We start from the raw sequence: 17,718 nt of genomic DNA, 5'->3' as shown, positions 1-17,718 counted from the left end.
TACGAAGTGTTTTTAAGTCGAAATATAACTTAAATATGTGTCGTTGTGAAATTAATTTAGCTGTTTTTTTTGTTAATAGATGACGTTGGCAGCATGTTTGTTTTGTGTAACAAAAAATATCAAGATTCCATTTGCTATTTTCTCTTGATTTCATCATCATACTACGAGCTTTTCATATTTATCTTTTATCGCGTGAAAACAGCAGTAATATGTGTTCTTTCATGCCCAGTAGTTTTGATTAAAATACTTCCCAATTTCATTTGTGGTCGAGTTTCATCCATGTTGCCAATGCACGATAATTTATAGTCATTAGCAGCTTGAAAATTCTTTTCTCTGCTTCAAACTACAACTTGCAGCTTAGATTTACTGTAGCAGTATATTTCCTTGCCGATCTTTTCTCCAAAGTGAATAAGGGTATAGTGTAAAAATATATCAATATTTAACGTCATTTTTAACATAACTACGGTAATTGTGTAGCCATATGATGGTTGAGATACAAGCAGAACAGTTGTAATCCGATTCGGTTATTAGCAAAACAACAGTTTCTCGTTCGGTTGTTTATGGCTGTACACATTTTCGCAAGAGTATAAGGTTACTAACAATACTTTTATCATTCTCTTACATTTTTAACTAGCAGACAGAATAAAGAGATGGAGAAAAAGAAGTTGGTCTATTGTAAATTGGTCTCTCATGCTACCTGATTGTACGGCAACTGTACGCTGTTGCCAGTGCCCGCTCGAAATTTTAAAAATATTTTCTAAATATTGTTGTACCGGTATTAATTGCTAACTCCATTGTAAACTCGAATTATCGTAAGACGAATTATCATCACTCGTGCACTACCTGTATTTACAAACGCACAAAAATTGCAAACGAACACTGACCTAATTTAACTTCTGACACAATAAGAGCAAGTGAGGTCGGCTCATTGAATTAATGTACCTATTCCAGCCTCTCGGGCCAACGTATCGTACACCATATGCTGCCTGATTGTACGTTGTTGCCTGCACCAGTCGCCCGAAATTTAAAAATATGTATTTTCAAAATATTGTCGATCGATATTAATTGCTAACCCCATTGTAAAAGCCGATTATCATAAGTCGAATTATCGTGAATCTCGAGCACTGCCTGTATACATATATATATATATATATATATATATATATATATATATATATATATATATATATATATATATATATATATATATATATATATATATATATATATATATATATATATATATATATATATATATATATATATATATATATATATATATATATATATATATATATATATATATATATATATATATAAACAGGCATTCCCGGTTACTGACAGGTCCAGTTTACAACGTTCCAATGTTGCAATGCTTTTAAAATATATTCATCAGAAATTATTTCCCAGTTTACGATGCATGTCCCGGGGTTACAACACATGATACGCCAATCTGACAGAAGAAATATGGCTCTAAAATGGCAGAATAATCAAAATTTGGAGTTTTTTTTTTTTTAAACTCAATAAAAATGCAGTTTACATAATTTTCAATACCCTCAGCATCAAAAGTAAGGTTTTCCTAGGATTTTTGATGATTTTCAACGATTTTCGGCTTATGATGCGGCATAGGAACAGAACCCCCGTCGTAAACCAGGGACTGCCTGTATGTATATGTGTATATATATATATATATATATATATATATATATATATATATATATATATATATATATATATATATATATATATATATATATATATATATATATATATATATATATATATATATCTGCACACTGTGTGAGTTCCATTTCTATAGGTAATGCTGCACTTTTGAAACAGCCAGTCTTCTTTCATCCACTGTATGTTTATACACTATAAAACACACACACACACACACATATATATATATATATATATATATATATATATATATATATATATATATATATATATATATATATATAAACATACAGTGGATGAAAGAAGACTGGCTGTTTCAAAAGTGCAGCATTACCAGTAGAAATGGAACTCACAGTGTGCAGGATATATAAATTTTATTTGACCAATTTCATTGCCAGTTTTACAAGGAAAGATTAAAGACTTTTATTTATTATAGAAAACTTTTTTACCTTACAGTATAGATGATATAGGCTAACTACAATGCTGTAGGTGCATAAGCTAACTTTATTAGACTAAACTTTGTATATTTCATAACCACTCTGTGATTTGGCAAAATCACTAATTCATCACCCTGCTGGTCCCAGTGATGCCAGTTTTGTATGGTCGGCCTGCACTCCATAATGTTCCTTTTTTTTTTTTTTTTTTTTTTTTTTTTTTTAGTATATACTTAAAGATTATGTATGTGGGCTAATGTTTTACTCATGCCCCCCTTGGAAGTTGATTATATCCACTGCCTGATTAGGATAAGCAAATTTTCAGAAAAATAGAATTGGTAACTTTAAGAAGAATGTGTGCAGTGTGCCACTTATATAATGAAGTCGTTGTCTCATTAATATAATTATTATTATTATTAATATTATTATTGAGAATAATGTTTTTTAATGGAAAGCCCATCTGATATCAAATTATGAAAAGGGAGAGAAGAAAATAAGTAAATAAAGAGAAGTTAAAAAGATAAATATTCATATAGAAAAACAGTAACACAAATTAGAAAAACAAATGGAAAGGTGTTTTGGCACTTTGAATTAGTATTGTAGTATCAGTGCCTTATAAAGGAAACACGTTAACAGTTATACTGTGAAGGGAATAGAAGTGATTTTATTTCATGGTTTGGAAATTAGATTGATTAAAGGGTTTCAAATAAAAGTATGCATTTTGTTTATTAATGATTTTTAATTTCACAAATAACTTTCCTGGATGTATAGGCACTACTGGGTATCTCAGTGACTGCTGTTTTACAAATGTTAAGTGCAAAAAGATTGTTTAAATGGTATGCTGAGCATTCCTAAGGCAAGACTGATGAGGTTGTGTATTTATCTTGGGATTGTTAGAAGATTTTTTGTTGGAAATTGAGATTTGTGAAATAAACCAAATTTTCGTGGAAATTTTCATCTAGGTTTGTCAGATTCCTTCATCTGTCTATTACAGGATTCATGTGCTAGCCCTGTGAGCCGTGATGGTCTTGGAGCTGCATCTACCTCGCTAGGGCTTGGGCTTGACACAAGCGGGGGACCAGATGGGGCGCAAGCAGATCTAGGACGTTCAGCCTCACCGCTGCCTAGTACCCCAGGGCAGGCCTCCCACTCCCCCACTCCCCCACACTCCCTTCAACACGGGGCTTGTCTCTCCCTCTCAGATGTGTCGAGTATCGTGTCTGTCCAGGAGGAGGTAACAGCATAGTTGGTGTGTGGGGCTCTTTTGTTGAGTTCTTTCAGTTCCTATTTTGTTTAGTTCTTGTCAATGGGTTTTAGATTTTAAAGATATTAACCAAAGAGCTGCTGCAAACTAAAGAATTTTATCCCAAATTAATCACAGGAAAACCACCATATCACATCTGTGATATTTCTGCTTTCACAGTCTGTTTCCATCCTTCCTTTGCTGGCTTGGGTCGTGTTGTGTGTAGTGATATGGGAATTGAATTGCTGCTTTATTCCCTCAGTGTATATATTTATATCTTGAAATGGCTCATAAAGTTAATTCCTTTTGATTATCAGGTTTTTTCCAAGTATTGTTATCACTGGCATTTAGTATAGGTCTTGTGTCATAATCGGTTCTAAAAAGTACTTTTCTTGGCTCAGGAAGTTTGAATGGAATCTTGAACTGCATCAGTACATTAAGTTTGTTTTGCATTTTGTTTTGTGGTACAAGGACTAGGTTATGAAGCTATGTTGAAGATTTTTATATCCATTTTTCATGCACAGAATGAAGGTAGAGTTGTTGGGTGACAAAATAGTATGGTGATGGTGGTAGGTATAAATACCATAGCTGAAATTAGGTTGACAGAATAGGTATTTTTGTGATAGAGTAATTGAGTCAGGCAAAAGGCAGAGAAAAGTGAATAATAGGGTTATTAGAACTAGTAGAGGAACAATATTAAACATTGTGTTTTGGAATTTTAACTAAAAATTAGATGTTGCTGCAGTTGTTTGTGACAAATCAAAGAATATTTCTGCTTAAAAGTTAACCCCATTGAAAGATCTCTGCCATTTGATAATGAAAACAAAGTGTACAAGATTCAGTAACTGGCTTTGATATTAAATCATTAGGAAAAGCAGATTCCACTATTCTAAATCTATCCTGAGTGTTGGATATTATTTAGTTTTAGACAGACAACATGATAGCAAAATGTAAAAAATTTTAAAAGTTTTGTTGTGCTAGATTTACATGTAGCTTTCCCAAAGCAAAAAGTACAGTACTTGTAATGTCAAGGTTCCTCGTAAAGGAAAAAAATTGAAATAACTCTTGAGTACTTCTTATGAAGCTAGTGAAGAATTGGTGACAGTTCTAAATAGACTACTACTCCTACTACTACAAGAAACTGAAAGTATCAGAAAATGACTTAGAAGCAATCAGATTATTTTGAACTTTTTAACAGTGAATAAACTTTAAAATGCTACGGCATATCACTATACTTTTGTTATAATCAATATTTTTTTCTAGTAGCACCTATAGTAAAAGCATAGACCATATTCTTGTTATCTTTTGTATTTTTTTATATCTCTGTGGATTTATGTGTTAGATTTTGAAAGTACCTCTTCTCCACATGACACACTTTTATTTATCAAGCATTATGAAAATTACTTAATTGCAGGGCAAATAAGAATTTATTAAAATGGCCAATCTTTGTTATTTAGAGAAAAGTTGAAATCTGTTCTGTTATACTGCAAGCAGTAACTTGAAGTGTTTATTTCAAGAAGAATGTGAAGACTGAATGTAATGTAAAGTATAATTTGAGTTTTGCTTAGCTAACCCATAGTTTGGGATACTACGCTTTTACACATGATTATTTTTAGGCCTAATGTAGATTAAGATATAGTACACACAGGAGGAGTAAGTGTTAGCCAGGGCTTAGCATAGTAATTTTTTTTTTTATTGAGGTAATTCACTTGCATGGGTTTTAGAGTATATAAGAGCAATAGGGCTTGTAAATGTGCAAATGTTATACAGTACCTGAATCTAAATTTATGATTTCATGTCGAACTCCAGAACGCTCATTGTTACTGCCTGTAATCTTTTGCATGTGTTGTGTACAGTTAGGATTATTGTTTGGCTGGTTGTACAGTAATTTTTGGTTTATAGTATGGAAATTGCAGCAGTTCATTAGATTGTAATGGCTCTGCAATGCAGGTGATTTTTTTCTGAAGGCAAGGTGGTCAAGAATTTTTAGAAATAGGTTACTTAGTATGAAGTTGTGGAGTAAGGGAGACATTATATTTCATAATTCCTAAGAACATAACTTAATGCTGATGAAATTATGCTTCCTTAATTGTTGCAGTTGTTAAAATGGTAGCTTTTTCTACAGATTGCATTGTAAGGACTTGAACGTATAATGTGCGTGGTACAATGTAGATGGTACAAAGGTTTTTTGCAGCTCTCCTTCGTCAGTTACATTGATTTCTGCCTTTCTTTTCTGATCTTTTCCATTTGGTTTTCTCCCTCTTGCGTGTCCAATTTCTTCACCTTCACCTTGGTCCAGATTTACCATTTAAAAACAAATCTTTCAGGTGAGCTCTGTGACCATCTAGAAATGATTCAGTGGTCTTGCCAGACTTATTTCTGTTAAAATGGTCTTGTGGTCTTGACAAACTTATTTCTGTCTAATAAAGTGGTCTTATGGTTTTGGCAAACTTATTTCTAACATAGCCTTGGCACACTTATTTCTAACGATAATATCTATAGATTAGTTGATCTACAGACAGTAGGCATTCTCACATGTTTAGAGAGCTTCTGCATGAGTCATTGAGCTGTAAATGCAGTTTTCATTAAAATTTGTGCATTACAAAATAATGTGTTAAGAAGCTCTTCATTTTACAAGGCCCTGTATGGACCATAGCTTCCTTACAGTTGCAGTCTTTAAGCAGGCCTTTGTCACTTCATCTCTGCAGGGATACACAGCTCCATGCCGTGATGGATGTTGATCGTTTTTATGGTCTGATATAGTTTTTGGTAATATTTATTCCAATGTAAAACATAGAAGTGCTTGAGTCCTATTTGGTGTTTTAACTTTTGGGTTTGATATACTGTAGTAAGTTTTTAGGTAAAAGTGTCCATGTGTAATTGCAGTGAAATGGTGCCATACACAGCTTGATATTAGAATGTGATGAACAATTAAAATGTGGCAGAGGTATAATGTGTCATATTTTAATGAGAAGGTGTTAGGTTCATAGTGCTACTTTCCAAGAAAAAATTTGTACATGTGAAGGAAATTTTGCAATTGCTGGTAAAGCCTGCTCATTAAAATGGTGGTTATCTAGTAATTACTTTGGGTCACAGAATTTTTATTACCCTGTTTAGTTTGGTTTATATTTGAGTTTTGAATTTTATTTTCTTTTTACTTTGTAAATCTTTGTCTTAATTACATCCTTAAAGAACTGTTCATTCTTTATAAAGATATTATAAAAAGATGGACTAAGTACGTGACGTAACTGTTTGAAGTAGATAAACTGAAGTAGTTTATGCTAACTATTAATACTTGTTTATCTTTTAGTGGTTAACAGAAAGGGCTGTCATAGTATTGAGTTAAGTTCTAAAATCATAGTTTTTTATTTGGTTTGTGTTTTATGCCTCATTAGCTTAAGTCACAATTTTGGCTAAATGGCACAATGTTGCCGTGTGCTCAGTGACCTGCCATTGTCTCCCTTCATGAAAGAATCCCAGAACATACTCCAACTTAGTCTTCTTGACTTGTTGTAGGTAGTTGCTGACTCATCAGGCATCCTGTTTAGAAGTCTTGTCACTTGTAAAAACTTTTGACCCTTATTTAAGGATGTGATGATACTCATCTACATGTTGTTCACCCAAACATGACCTTGTGTGGCAGAGAAGGCATTTTAGACATTGAAGTTTGTTCTGGAATTCTAGCCTTGGAGGATATACTTCACAAGGTTGATTTTCTGCTCCCATGACAGTAGAAAAGAGCCTTATCCATATTGTTTGTTCATAAGGAGGACAATTGCAGTGCTGCACATATCAACTGGAGTGAGCCTAAGCTGTGCAAGGTTACAGCCTACCTCCTGTGAAGCCTGCATGTTTAGCTTTTGACTGAGTGAGCCTCCTACCAGTTAGAAATACATTTTATATTTCCCTTTTCCCCTTCAAAATCTCCATGTGTGTGCAATATTTTCAACATATCTCATTTACTGATACACTTGTCTTAAAACTCAATATTTACATGTGTAGAGAGGACTAGTCTGTGTTCCCCAGTTTTGCTTGATAAAGTTCTTGTAATAACTTCCCCTCCCGAGTTAGCTACTCTTCTAGCCTTTGTTTGCGGAAAATTACTTTTTTCCTGATTCCCGACCACCTATTTTTATAACTCGTTCTGTTTTTACAATATAGATATGTGCTGCTGCGTTGTTAATTTTAGGAACCTCCGCTCTCAGGCATGGGTGTATCACCAGACACATGATAATCCATTTCCATAATTAACTAAGCACACACGTAGAGAGTAGCTGCTCCACCATATTTGATATATTCCAAGTCAATGTGTACAGTATAAAATTTATAGTTTATGATGATGAAATTTTTTATGATTTCTTCTTCCTGCAATGTTCTGGGATTAAGTGTGTTATCCCATATTACCATTTGTTTAATGCATCTTGGTATATCTGTACAGAAAAGAAATTTATTGTAATACCTGTACATTTGTTTGAATACTTTTAACTTGTCCAAATTATTTCTTATGCTAAGCATCGACTAGGACTAGGATTACCTCTGAAGGAACTCATTTCAAGACTGGTTTGTCTTTTATTCATATTTTCTTGTATTGTTGCAAAATGCTTCTGTAGGCTACAATTTTGTATTTTTTGAGTGTTTGGAATTGTTTTCAGTTTTTTGAGACTTGCCAACATTTGTTGGTATGCCAGAAGTGAGTGGGACGGCAGATGACAAAGTACTACAGGCTTAGCTATAGACTAGCAAGGAATCAAGGATGTTTAATCTCCAGTTAATCAGCTTCAGTAGTAAACTGAAGCTGATGGCTGTAATTCACAAGGATTCATGTATTTTTTTAAGGTTAACATTTGAAAATATGTCATGATGCTTGCTCAGATATTTTGTATAAACTCTAAGGGAAAAAAATATTCAGTTGAAAAAGGTACTGCCAGTATGCTGGTATTTAGCAGTTATGGAATTGATTAGAAATTGGATATCAGTTAAAATTTCTTAATGTTGGTTATTGTAATTAAAAAATGCAAGTTGTGAAAATATAGAAAAGTTCTTTTGTTTCACAACAAACATCATTTACATGAACCCACATTCATAGTATATACAAATCTTAGATACATCATTCCAAAATGACAAGAACATCATAGTCTGCTTGTTGGATGACCACCACTGTGTACATGCCCCAATAAATCCTGGGTTCTTGGTAGGAAAGCACATACTAACTTTTTTGTTTTTTGACTTTGTGACAAGCTCTGTACATGTAGGCCATGTAGCTACATTCATAATGCACAGTACTATGCAGATATGCATTAATGTAATGCATTTATGTATAGCTTTTTTTTTAACAGGCATTTTTTCACTTCAAAAATAATTTCTGACATCATAATATGTCCAACCTTCCAAACCCACTGTTTGCTTACAGCTTTAACTCAGAATACATTGAAAATGATGTGCTCCCCGACTGGAACCCAGGATCCAAGGGGCTCACTTGAATGGTAATGACCAGTGAGGGGAGTAGACAGTCTTCTCTTGATTTGGAAACTCATGTGCATAAGGTTCATGAAGACCACAAATTGTGGGCCAATGTATCTTAGTGCACTGCTGAGATTTCAGAATTGTCAGTATGTAAAGTTTTGTTGAAAAAAATTATCTGTGCACCAGCTTACAATGTTAATAATTTTATACTGGGTACAATCTGTTTTTGTTGTCCAATACTGTATTAGTTTAGGATTTTCATTCAGAATAGAACTATTGTATTTTTTTCTAATTTGCATGCGTTTAAGGTAAAAGCTTTACATATATATGAAAGAAATATTTTTTGCACAAGGTGCTAAATACTAATTGAACATGTTCCTTTGTCGTTGTGAGAGCTAAATTCACTTTTTTGCATAATCTGTGCATCACCTTATGCATTTTAGTCATACAAGTAATGAACCCTCCTATTTTTATCATTGTGATAATAGCCACTAAAAGGCAGATAAGCAGAATGGTATATTACTCATCAGAAGTGAGTGAAGCAATTAGGTTATGGTTGAGACCTCCCTCACCTGCTGAAAGCTCTCTTTTTCATGACTTGATTTCATCCATAGTAGACATGTCTAGCAAATGCTCTTCACCACACTGTTTTTTTTTTCACTCATCTCTCTTAACTTTATTACTTCAAAGTGGTGCTTTTTTGCATTTGTGTTGGCTTTTATTGTACAGTGGTCATTGTTGTCATTAAAATGGAGTGTTCTAATTCATTTTGACTTTATCAGCAAGGATGTTAGTGTCATAATAGTTGATTCAGTTGGCCTATTTATAATCTATTTGTATCAAAAACAGTTACAGTGGAGCCCCACCTATTTGCGGTTCGGGATTCAAGGCTTCACCTATTCGCGGATTTTTCTGTGGAACATATATACAGTACGCATTATTCGCAGTATTTTTCATAGAGAAATATTCACTAATTATTTTATTTTCATATTTTTATATAAGTAACTTACCAGGTAATTACATAGCTATAAATTTCCTACCACAGCAACTTAAAAATTCAAATTAGTGGTAACAATTCAACTAGCTAGTGTAGTTGGTTAACCCCGCCCACTTTCGGGGTAAGAAGAGGATCAATGTGGCAGAGAGCTACATTCGTTTTTCTGATGGCATGTGACCAACAGCGTTTGTTCCCGCAGCTTGCCGTCATCATTGTTTGGTGATGTGCTCAGAATTTGTTGTAACTTTAACGGTTTATTGCTTCACTACTGATTGGATTTGCTTAGTGCTTACTTTTCAATGCTTCGTTAGTTACTTAGTTAACTTTTACTTAGCATTATGTCAGACTAGCTCTTCCAGTGTTTGCTTTTGTAGCGAGGGATGTAAAACTAGGTTAGTTAAAGTTGTCAGTCTCTCATACTAAATGTATCAAATGTAGGGGACAGGATTGTAACACTGAGAATACCTAAGATGAATGTCAAGAATGGGATGAGAAAAATGGAAATTTTCAAAGGCTTATTTGCTTAGGCTTGAGAGGGAGAAAAAGAGTAAGGCGGCCGCTAGAGCTGAAATTAGGACCAATCTTGAGTCTGCTAGGCCAGTAAAGGATAGTACTGTCCCTTCATCACCAATTCTTGCTGTTTCTCCAATTCTTAGTCCTCCATCTCCTTTACTGCATACTCCTATTCCGGCTTCTCATGCTCCCATACCCAACCTTAAGTGCAATGTCTGAGTTAGGCACTTCAGTGAAAGTGCTCTCATAAAAAGTGTCAGATCATGTGAAAGTGACAGTGTTGTGCCAGTGGAGGAGGTGACTACACGTCCCATTGGCGCTTGTAGATGAAGGTCCCTGTCCCACTCCCCTGAACCTGGGAGAAGACATACCGGAGGTCTAAGGGAGGCCAGCAGGGTTCTCATGGGCAGTTGCCCCCTCAGTCACACCTGTGGCTGCCCCCCCCCCCCAGCAACATTACCCCAGTGGAAAGGTGTTAAAGTGCTCATCAGCTTTCCTCCGACTCAGAAGACTCCAGCCCCGACAAGAGGCTCAGGTGGCACTCTCCTGTTTCCTCTCACCCTCTCAAGAGGCACTCCCATGGTGCTGACCACTCTCCTCCTCCAGCTAAGAGGCACAGAGAAAACAGTCTCAGCCCCCAACCCTATCGCATCTTCGCTGAGCCTCCTGCTTCCTCTTTGGCTCAACCCCAGGTGTCGGTCTGGGACAGCCTGGAGTCATTTACCCCGTATGTGGAGCGTTCGTCCTTGGCACCCAAACTCCCGAAAGACCCTCCCAAGTGACAGTCATCTTCATCCAGACACCTCTCAGCCTCCTGTTTTGATGCCTGTACCTTGTGGTGAAGAGATGCTTGAGCAAGAAGACACCTCTAAGTTGGCCTACGCTCTGCTACTTCTGTATCTTTTGGTCAGTTTCCCCGGCTACTTCTCACCTGCCTCTCCAGAGTCTCCTGCCTCTACCTTCTTTATAGACTCCACTCGGCTTCCCAAGATGGTGCTGTCCTCCTCAGTAAGGAAAGCCCTCGAGGAGATGAATGACTGGCTTGCGTGAAAAAGGGAACTGGGCAAAGCCACTTTAGCCTGGCCTCCCTCCAGACTTGTTCGCAGGAGATATCTTTTCCTGTTCGACTGGAGAACCCCCCCTCTTTGGGAGTTGCTGCCTCCTCCCAGGGGGACTTTTCTAACTCAGCCATCACTTCGGTGAAGAAAATGTTTTCGTCTACTGAACTGATCACCTCATTAGAAGCGTTTTTAAGGTGTGTGAGGTACTGAGTTTTCTCAATTGGTCCATCGGGGCACTCGCCAAGAAGATGGAGAACTGTCCATTCTTGCCGGAGGACCTGGCCTCCAACTGGTTAGCTGTGTTATCATGTGCAGACACGGCCACCAGAGATGGTTCACGAGCTTGCCTCCCTCTTCACATGGATGTGTTGAAGAAAAGGGAGTTGTGGTGCTCCTTCACTGCAAAAGGAGTAACCACCCCACAGAAGTCTGCTCTCCTCTTTGCCCCTCTCGACAAGCATTATCTATTCCCACAGTCCTGTGCTCGGTATCTCGTCAGACCTCCAAAAGAAATCTGCTCAAGACCTGCTGGCACAGTCCACTGAATGTTAGAAGGAATCCTCCACCTCTGCCAAATCTATTTTTCCCCTCCAACTTCAGCTCTTTCATGGAGGCAGACAGAGACTCCAGTTGAGGCCCTGAACTAACCTGCGTTATTCGAAGTCCATCAAGAAACCATCGTACAAACCTTCTACCAAGAAATGAAAACACAGTCTTTCGTGCTCCCATAGGAGCCAGACTCCTCCAATTTTGGGGGGAGTGGAGTCGCAGAGGTGCTGAGCCATGGATAATCCAAGTCCTGGAGGAGGGTTACTCTGTTCCCTTCCAGAGGAAACCTCTGCTAGTCAAGTCTCCTATCACCTTGACTGCCTATTCGGAAGGCTCCGAAAGATTTTTGGCCCTTTCACAGGAAGTTGACTCCCTCTTCCCAAGAGAGCTGTGGAAGAAGTCGAGTATTACGAGTCAGAGGGGTTCTGCAACCAGCTATTCGCAGTTCCCAAGTCATCGGGGGGATAGAGGCCCATTCTCAATGTCAGCACTCTGAACCTCTTTGTTCTGAAGACAAAGTTTCATATGGAAACAAGCCAGTCTGTCATATCTTCATTCGTCAAGGCGACTGGGTGATTTCCCTAGACATGCAGGATGCTTACTTCCATATCCCCATGCATCCGGACTCCAGGAAGTACCTCCGTTTCATCATTCAGAACAGAGTTTTTCAGTTTCGGGCCTTATGCGTTGGCCTTTTGACAGCCCCTCAGGTATTTGATCATGTTCTCGCTCCTCTCGGCAAGTGGCTCCACCTTCTCAGGATCAGCATCTCCCTGTATCTGGACAACTGGCTCCTTCATTCCCAGTCGAAGGAAAGGTGCACAGAGGAATTGAAGGCAACTCTTTGCCTGACTCAAGAGTTGGGCATTCTCATCAACATAGTGAAGTCTCAACTGTCTCCGACATGGGAGATTCTTTATTTGGGCATGGTACTGAATTCTCAGACTTCTCAGGTTTTCCAGCCCCCAAAAGGATCGACTCTTGCCTTTGCACAGTCCGCCAATTTCTCTCTCCTGGTCTGCTCGGCCAACCAGTGGATGAGTCTCCTGGGCACCTTGGCCTCCATCGAGCAGTGTGTGAAGTTGGGAAGACTGCACATGAGACCTCTGCAGTGTTTTCTCAAGGCTAGCTGAGACAGGAAGACCCAACCAGACTCTTACGTTTTTCTCATTACACAGAAGAGCAAGACAGACCTGCGATGGTGGCTGTGCAAAGGAAGACTTCTTCAGGGAAAACCTCCTCTACCTCTGAACCCTGACCTAGAATTGTATGCAGATGCATCGGACTTAGGTTGGGGAGCTCTTCTAAGAAACCAAGAAGCATTCTGGACATGGTCCACGGATCAGAGACACCTCCACATAAATGTCAAGGAACTGAAGGCCATTCATCTGGGCCTCCAGTCCTTCTCTCCTCAGATCTTTGGCAAGACGGTTATCATTCATTCCGACAACACAGCTCCTCTAACTTACATCCACAAACAAGGAGGCACTCACTCTTTCTCCCTCTACAAGGCCTCCAGAGATCTCCCCCTCTGCAGACCGGAACCAAGTCACTCTTGTCACTTGTTACATTCAAGGGAAACTCAATGTCTGAGTAGATGAGTTGAGTTGTCGCAGCCAGGTCCTTCCCACAGAATGGACTCGGGATCCTCTGGTCTGCAGCAATCTATGGAAGCTTTAGGACACTCCATCAATCCACCTTTTTGCAACATCCAGGAATCATTATCTCCCCTGTTCTGCTCTCCCTGGACCCTCTGGCATGGGTGACGGATGCCATGCTCCAGGACTGGTCAGACCTAGATGTTTATGCTTTTCCTTCATTTGGCATGATCAGAGAGGTGCTAAACAAGTTCTCTCATTGCAACACCTGGTTCCCAGATCTGCTTCGTCTTCTGGTGGATTTTCCAAGACTGCTCCCTCAAATACCATCTCTTTCACCAATGATTGTCCGCCCTGGCCCTGACAGGCTTCAGACTGTCCGGAGCCTCGTCTGAGAGAAGGTGTTTTCAAGAGTAGCTGCAGAAGCTATTGCTAGGTGCAGGCGACATAACTTTTCTTCTCAGACGCCTACAGTAATACCCCGAACTTGCACAATTCGAGTTGCACATATTCACAGACACGCGAACATTTGCAAATACTGAGAAACCCTGGAAAAGTGTTTATGTTTAATTTTTTATGTAATATATAAGTTTTCAAGCTTTAATGTGTAAATTAAATAACATTAAATAATAAAAGTAATAATTTCTCTCTCTCTCTCTCTCTCTCTCTCTCTCTCTCTCTCTCTCTCTTTTACTGAGAGGAGAGAATTTTTATGGTACATATATATATGTTTATTTGTTTTGTATGATAAATAAATTTTTTACTTAATAATAAGTACTAATTTTCAAATAATAAGATTAATAAGATTAAATATTAATAATGATAATAATAAAACAATAATAATAATAGTTATAATAATAATAATATAACTGTAATTACAAAATTCGTATGTGATACGTATTTTAAACAAACAAATCTTTTTCCCTCATCTTCTGTAAGAAGCTCAAAGGCAAAAGCTGTCAGACATGTCACTTTAACATGACAAGAAAGGGTAGTGTTGCTGATTAGTGGTCAAAGGTTTCTTGTAATTCTCTCTCTCTCTCTCTCTCTCTTACTAATTCATAAAAAATTTCACCCTCTTATGTAGGACAACTGTTATCTCTCTCTCTCTCTCTCTCTCTCTCTCTCTCTCTCTCTCTCTCTCTCTCTCTCTCTCTCTCTCTCTCTCTCTCTCTCTCTCTCTGTCGTTAACTGTACAGTAGGTAATTTTAAATTGATCTAATTTTACCTGCACTGTTTGCAAACTGCAAATGCGCCGTTCCAAAACATAGAGACAGAGCATTTCAGAACAAAGAAAAAGAGACAATAAAGAAGTTTTTAAAATCAAGGTTGATAAGACTTCTCAAAATAGATCAGTGGAATGGGGAGAGAGAAATAGTATACTAATCTTCACACTCAGCTATATTCTTACATTAATCATTTATTTCTTTTTTAAGGGTAATGTATTAAGCTAACTTTTAAATGAAATTACAGTAACTTTAATTTCACTTAAAAGTTAGTTTAATACCGAATTTCCATCTTTTGATATCTAGCATAAGAATAACCTCTCTCTCTCTCTCTCTCTCTCTCTCTCTCTCTCTCTCTCTCTCTCTCTCTCTCTCTCTCTCTCTCTCTCTCTCTCTCTCTCTCTCTCCATAATAATTCATAAATAATTTAACTTGATATTTCAAGTAAGGACAATATCTCTCTCTCTCTCTCTCTCTCTCTCTCTCTCTCTCTCTCTCTCTCTCTCTCTCTCTCTCTCTCTCTCTCTCTCTCTCTCTCTCTCTCGTTCATCCATAGTTAGCGCTCACACATTTTTACAACTTATTATTTCTCTGTACGTCTTTACCTGTACAGTAGATAGTTTAAATTGATCAAATTTTACCTGTACCGTCTACAAAGTGTAAATGCGCTAGTGTGGCAAATACGTTCTAGAACATAGACATAATAACTAATAGTTGTATTAGTCAAACTAAAAAACACTGTTCATGAAAAAGCATTTCAGAACAAAGAGAAAGAGACGTAGAATAAAGAAGTTATTAAAAAGAGGTCGAGAAGACTTCTAAAAATAGATCGGTCAGAAGGGGAGAGAGACAAATTCTCTTCCAACCCTCTAGTTTTATGTCGACCATTTATTTCTTTTTTTAAGGGTAATGAATTAAGCTAACTTTTAAATGAAATTACAGTAACTTTAACTTCATTAAAAGTTAACTTAATAATTTGGGAGCATGATTAGGGTCATTTTTAGCATTTGAACTTTAGAAATAAGCATTTATTAGCATTTTTAGAGACCGTGCCAAACTTACTCGAAAATTCACCTTGTGCGAGGGGTTCTGGAACCTAACCTCGTGTAAGTTCAGGGTATGACTGTATAACTCAGGTAACTGACTTCTGGAGGTCATTCAAGAAATTCTTGTCCTCTACCATCAAAGGGTATAGGTCCATGTTAAGCTCTGTTTTCAAGCACAGAGGGTTGGACCTTTCTTCCAACCAAGACCTCCATGATCTCATCAAATCCTTCAGAGGAGACCTGAAGGTGTCTCATGAAATCTCGACATAGTCTTAAAGTGGTTGTTGGGCCCAGCTTTTGAATCCCTCCATTCGATCTCTACAGGACCTCACTAGAAATTCTTCGTCCCCTTAGCCACTGCTAAACGCATCAGTGAAATCCAGGCCATTGACAAGAGAGTATGCTTCGCGCAAGGAGATGCATTATGCTCCTTTTCTCTCGGGTTCCTTGCTTAGAACAAAGACTCCATTAAAACTTTAGACACCCTTGGACATGTTGAAGAGGATAGGCTTCTCTGTCCAGTAAGAGCTCTAAGGTACTATCTTCAGACGACTGAGAAGATTAGAGGCCCTACTAGTCATCTGTGGTGCTCCGTTCGGAACCCTTCTTGTCCTATGTAAAAAAAATGTGATCTATTTTTTGAGGGACCTAATTTCCAAGGCACACACTCAGATCCAGGGGACATCCTACCTTCATTTGAGGTCAAGCTCACGAGATTCGAGCAGTGGCAACTTCTCTTGCCTTCAGACACAACATGTTCCTCTCCTCCATCTTGCAATCTACGTATTGGAAGTACAGGTCAGTGTTTGCATCGTATTATCTCAAAGAAGTGGAAGCAGTTTTTGAGAATTGTAATACATAAGGACCTTTATCCGTGGCTGGCATGGTGTTGGGAGAGGAAGCATAGGGAGCTCTCTTTCCCTCCTCTATCTCCTTGCCTTGAGTGGGGTGTTGAGTCCTTGAGCCTGGAGGTACATGGTACCTGGAGTACCCACCAGTTCTTTTAGTTGGTTTGGGTGTGGTTTTTTATTACAGTGTAGGTGTCAGGCACTGTATGTTTTTATTCTGGTCCTACGCCCAGGGCAAGGGCACTTATTAACTTTGCTAGCCATCCAAGTACCTCCTTCGCTGCAAAAGTCCCCACTAAAGTAGGTGACGCATGGCTATACTGCCACGCCACTACATGTTAAGATGAGCAGCGACCAGAGGCAGTACCCACCTGCAGTGGCTCTCTTACCAGGTAAGGGAATGACAAGCATTGTACCAATGCTGGCAACTTTTCTGCTATCAAATTCATTACTTTATTAATGTTTTGAGGTAGAATATGTTCATGTATCCCACCTCCTGTCAATGTGGATTCAGCTGTGTAATTACTTGGTAAGTTACTTATATAAGAATGACATTTTTATAATAAAATAATGTTTTACATATACAGTAAACCCCCCATATTCACGTTCTCATGATTCGCGGACTCACGCATTTGCGGGTTTCTCTGTGGAACATATCTAGCCATTATTCGCAGAAAATTCGCCCATTTGCGGTGTTTTTCACTGAGAAATATTCACTAATTACTGTATTTTCATATAATTTTCATGAATAAATGCACTTTTAGTGATAAAACTATTAAAATACTCAGGTATAAGCATTTTTACATGGTTTTTCTGTGTTTAAACTATCAAAATGAGCAGTTCTAAGTGTTTTTGGAGGGATTTTCAGTATTTGCCGATTTTAGTTATTTGCTGGGGGGGGTTGCAGTGTGGGACACATCCCCCGCGAATACGGGAGGTTCACTGAATTTACTAAGTAGTTACTGAATCAGAACCTTCCCTCCTCCCCTCACATGGACTTATGGGCAAAAAATGAATGAAGCTCTCTGCCACTTTGATCCTCTTCTTACCCCAAAAG

At 37.8% G+C, this 17,718-nt stretch overlaps 1 protein-coding gene across 20 annotated transcripts in view; it reads left to right on the top strand.

The window, feature by feature from the left end:
- The window catches only part of LOC136836061 (SLIT-ROBO Rho GTPase-activating protein 1-like), a 797,683-nt gene that overhangs the window by 750,126 nt on the left and 29,839 nt on the right, over positions 1-17,718 (top strand). For all 20 annotated transcript variants that reach the window (XM_067099977.1, XM_067099978.1, XM_067099984.1 and 17 more), the window contains one exon: positions 3,112-3,351. In XM_067099977.1, the coding sequence (XP_066956078.1) occupies positions 3,112-3,351 (240 nt within the window). The remainder of the gene's footprint in view (positions 1-3,111; positions 3,352-17,718) is intronic.

Source organism: Macrobrachium rosenbergii, chromosome 56 (genome assembly GCF_040412425.1).
Source record: "Macrobrachium rosenbergii isolate ZJJX-2024 chromosome 56, ASM4041242v1, whole genome shotgun sequence".
Lineage (NCBI taxonomy): Eukaryota > Metazoa > Arthropoda > Malacostraca > Decapoda > Palaemonidae > Macrobrachium > Macrobrachium rosenbergii.
This window is presented reverse-complemented; position numbering and strand designations above follow the sequence as displayed.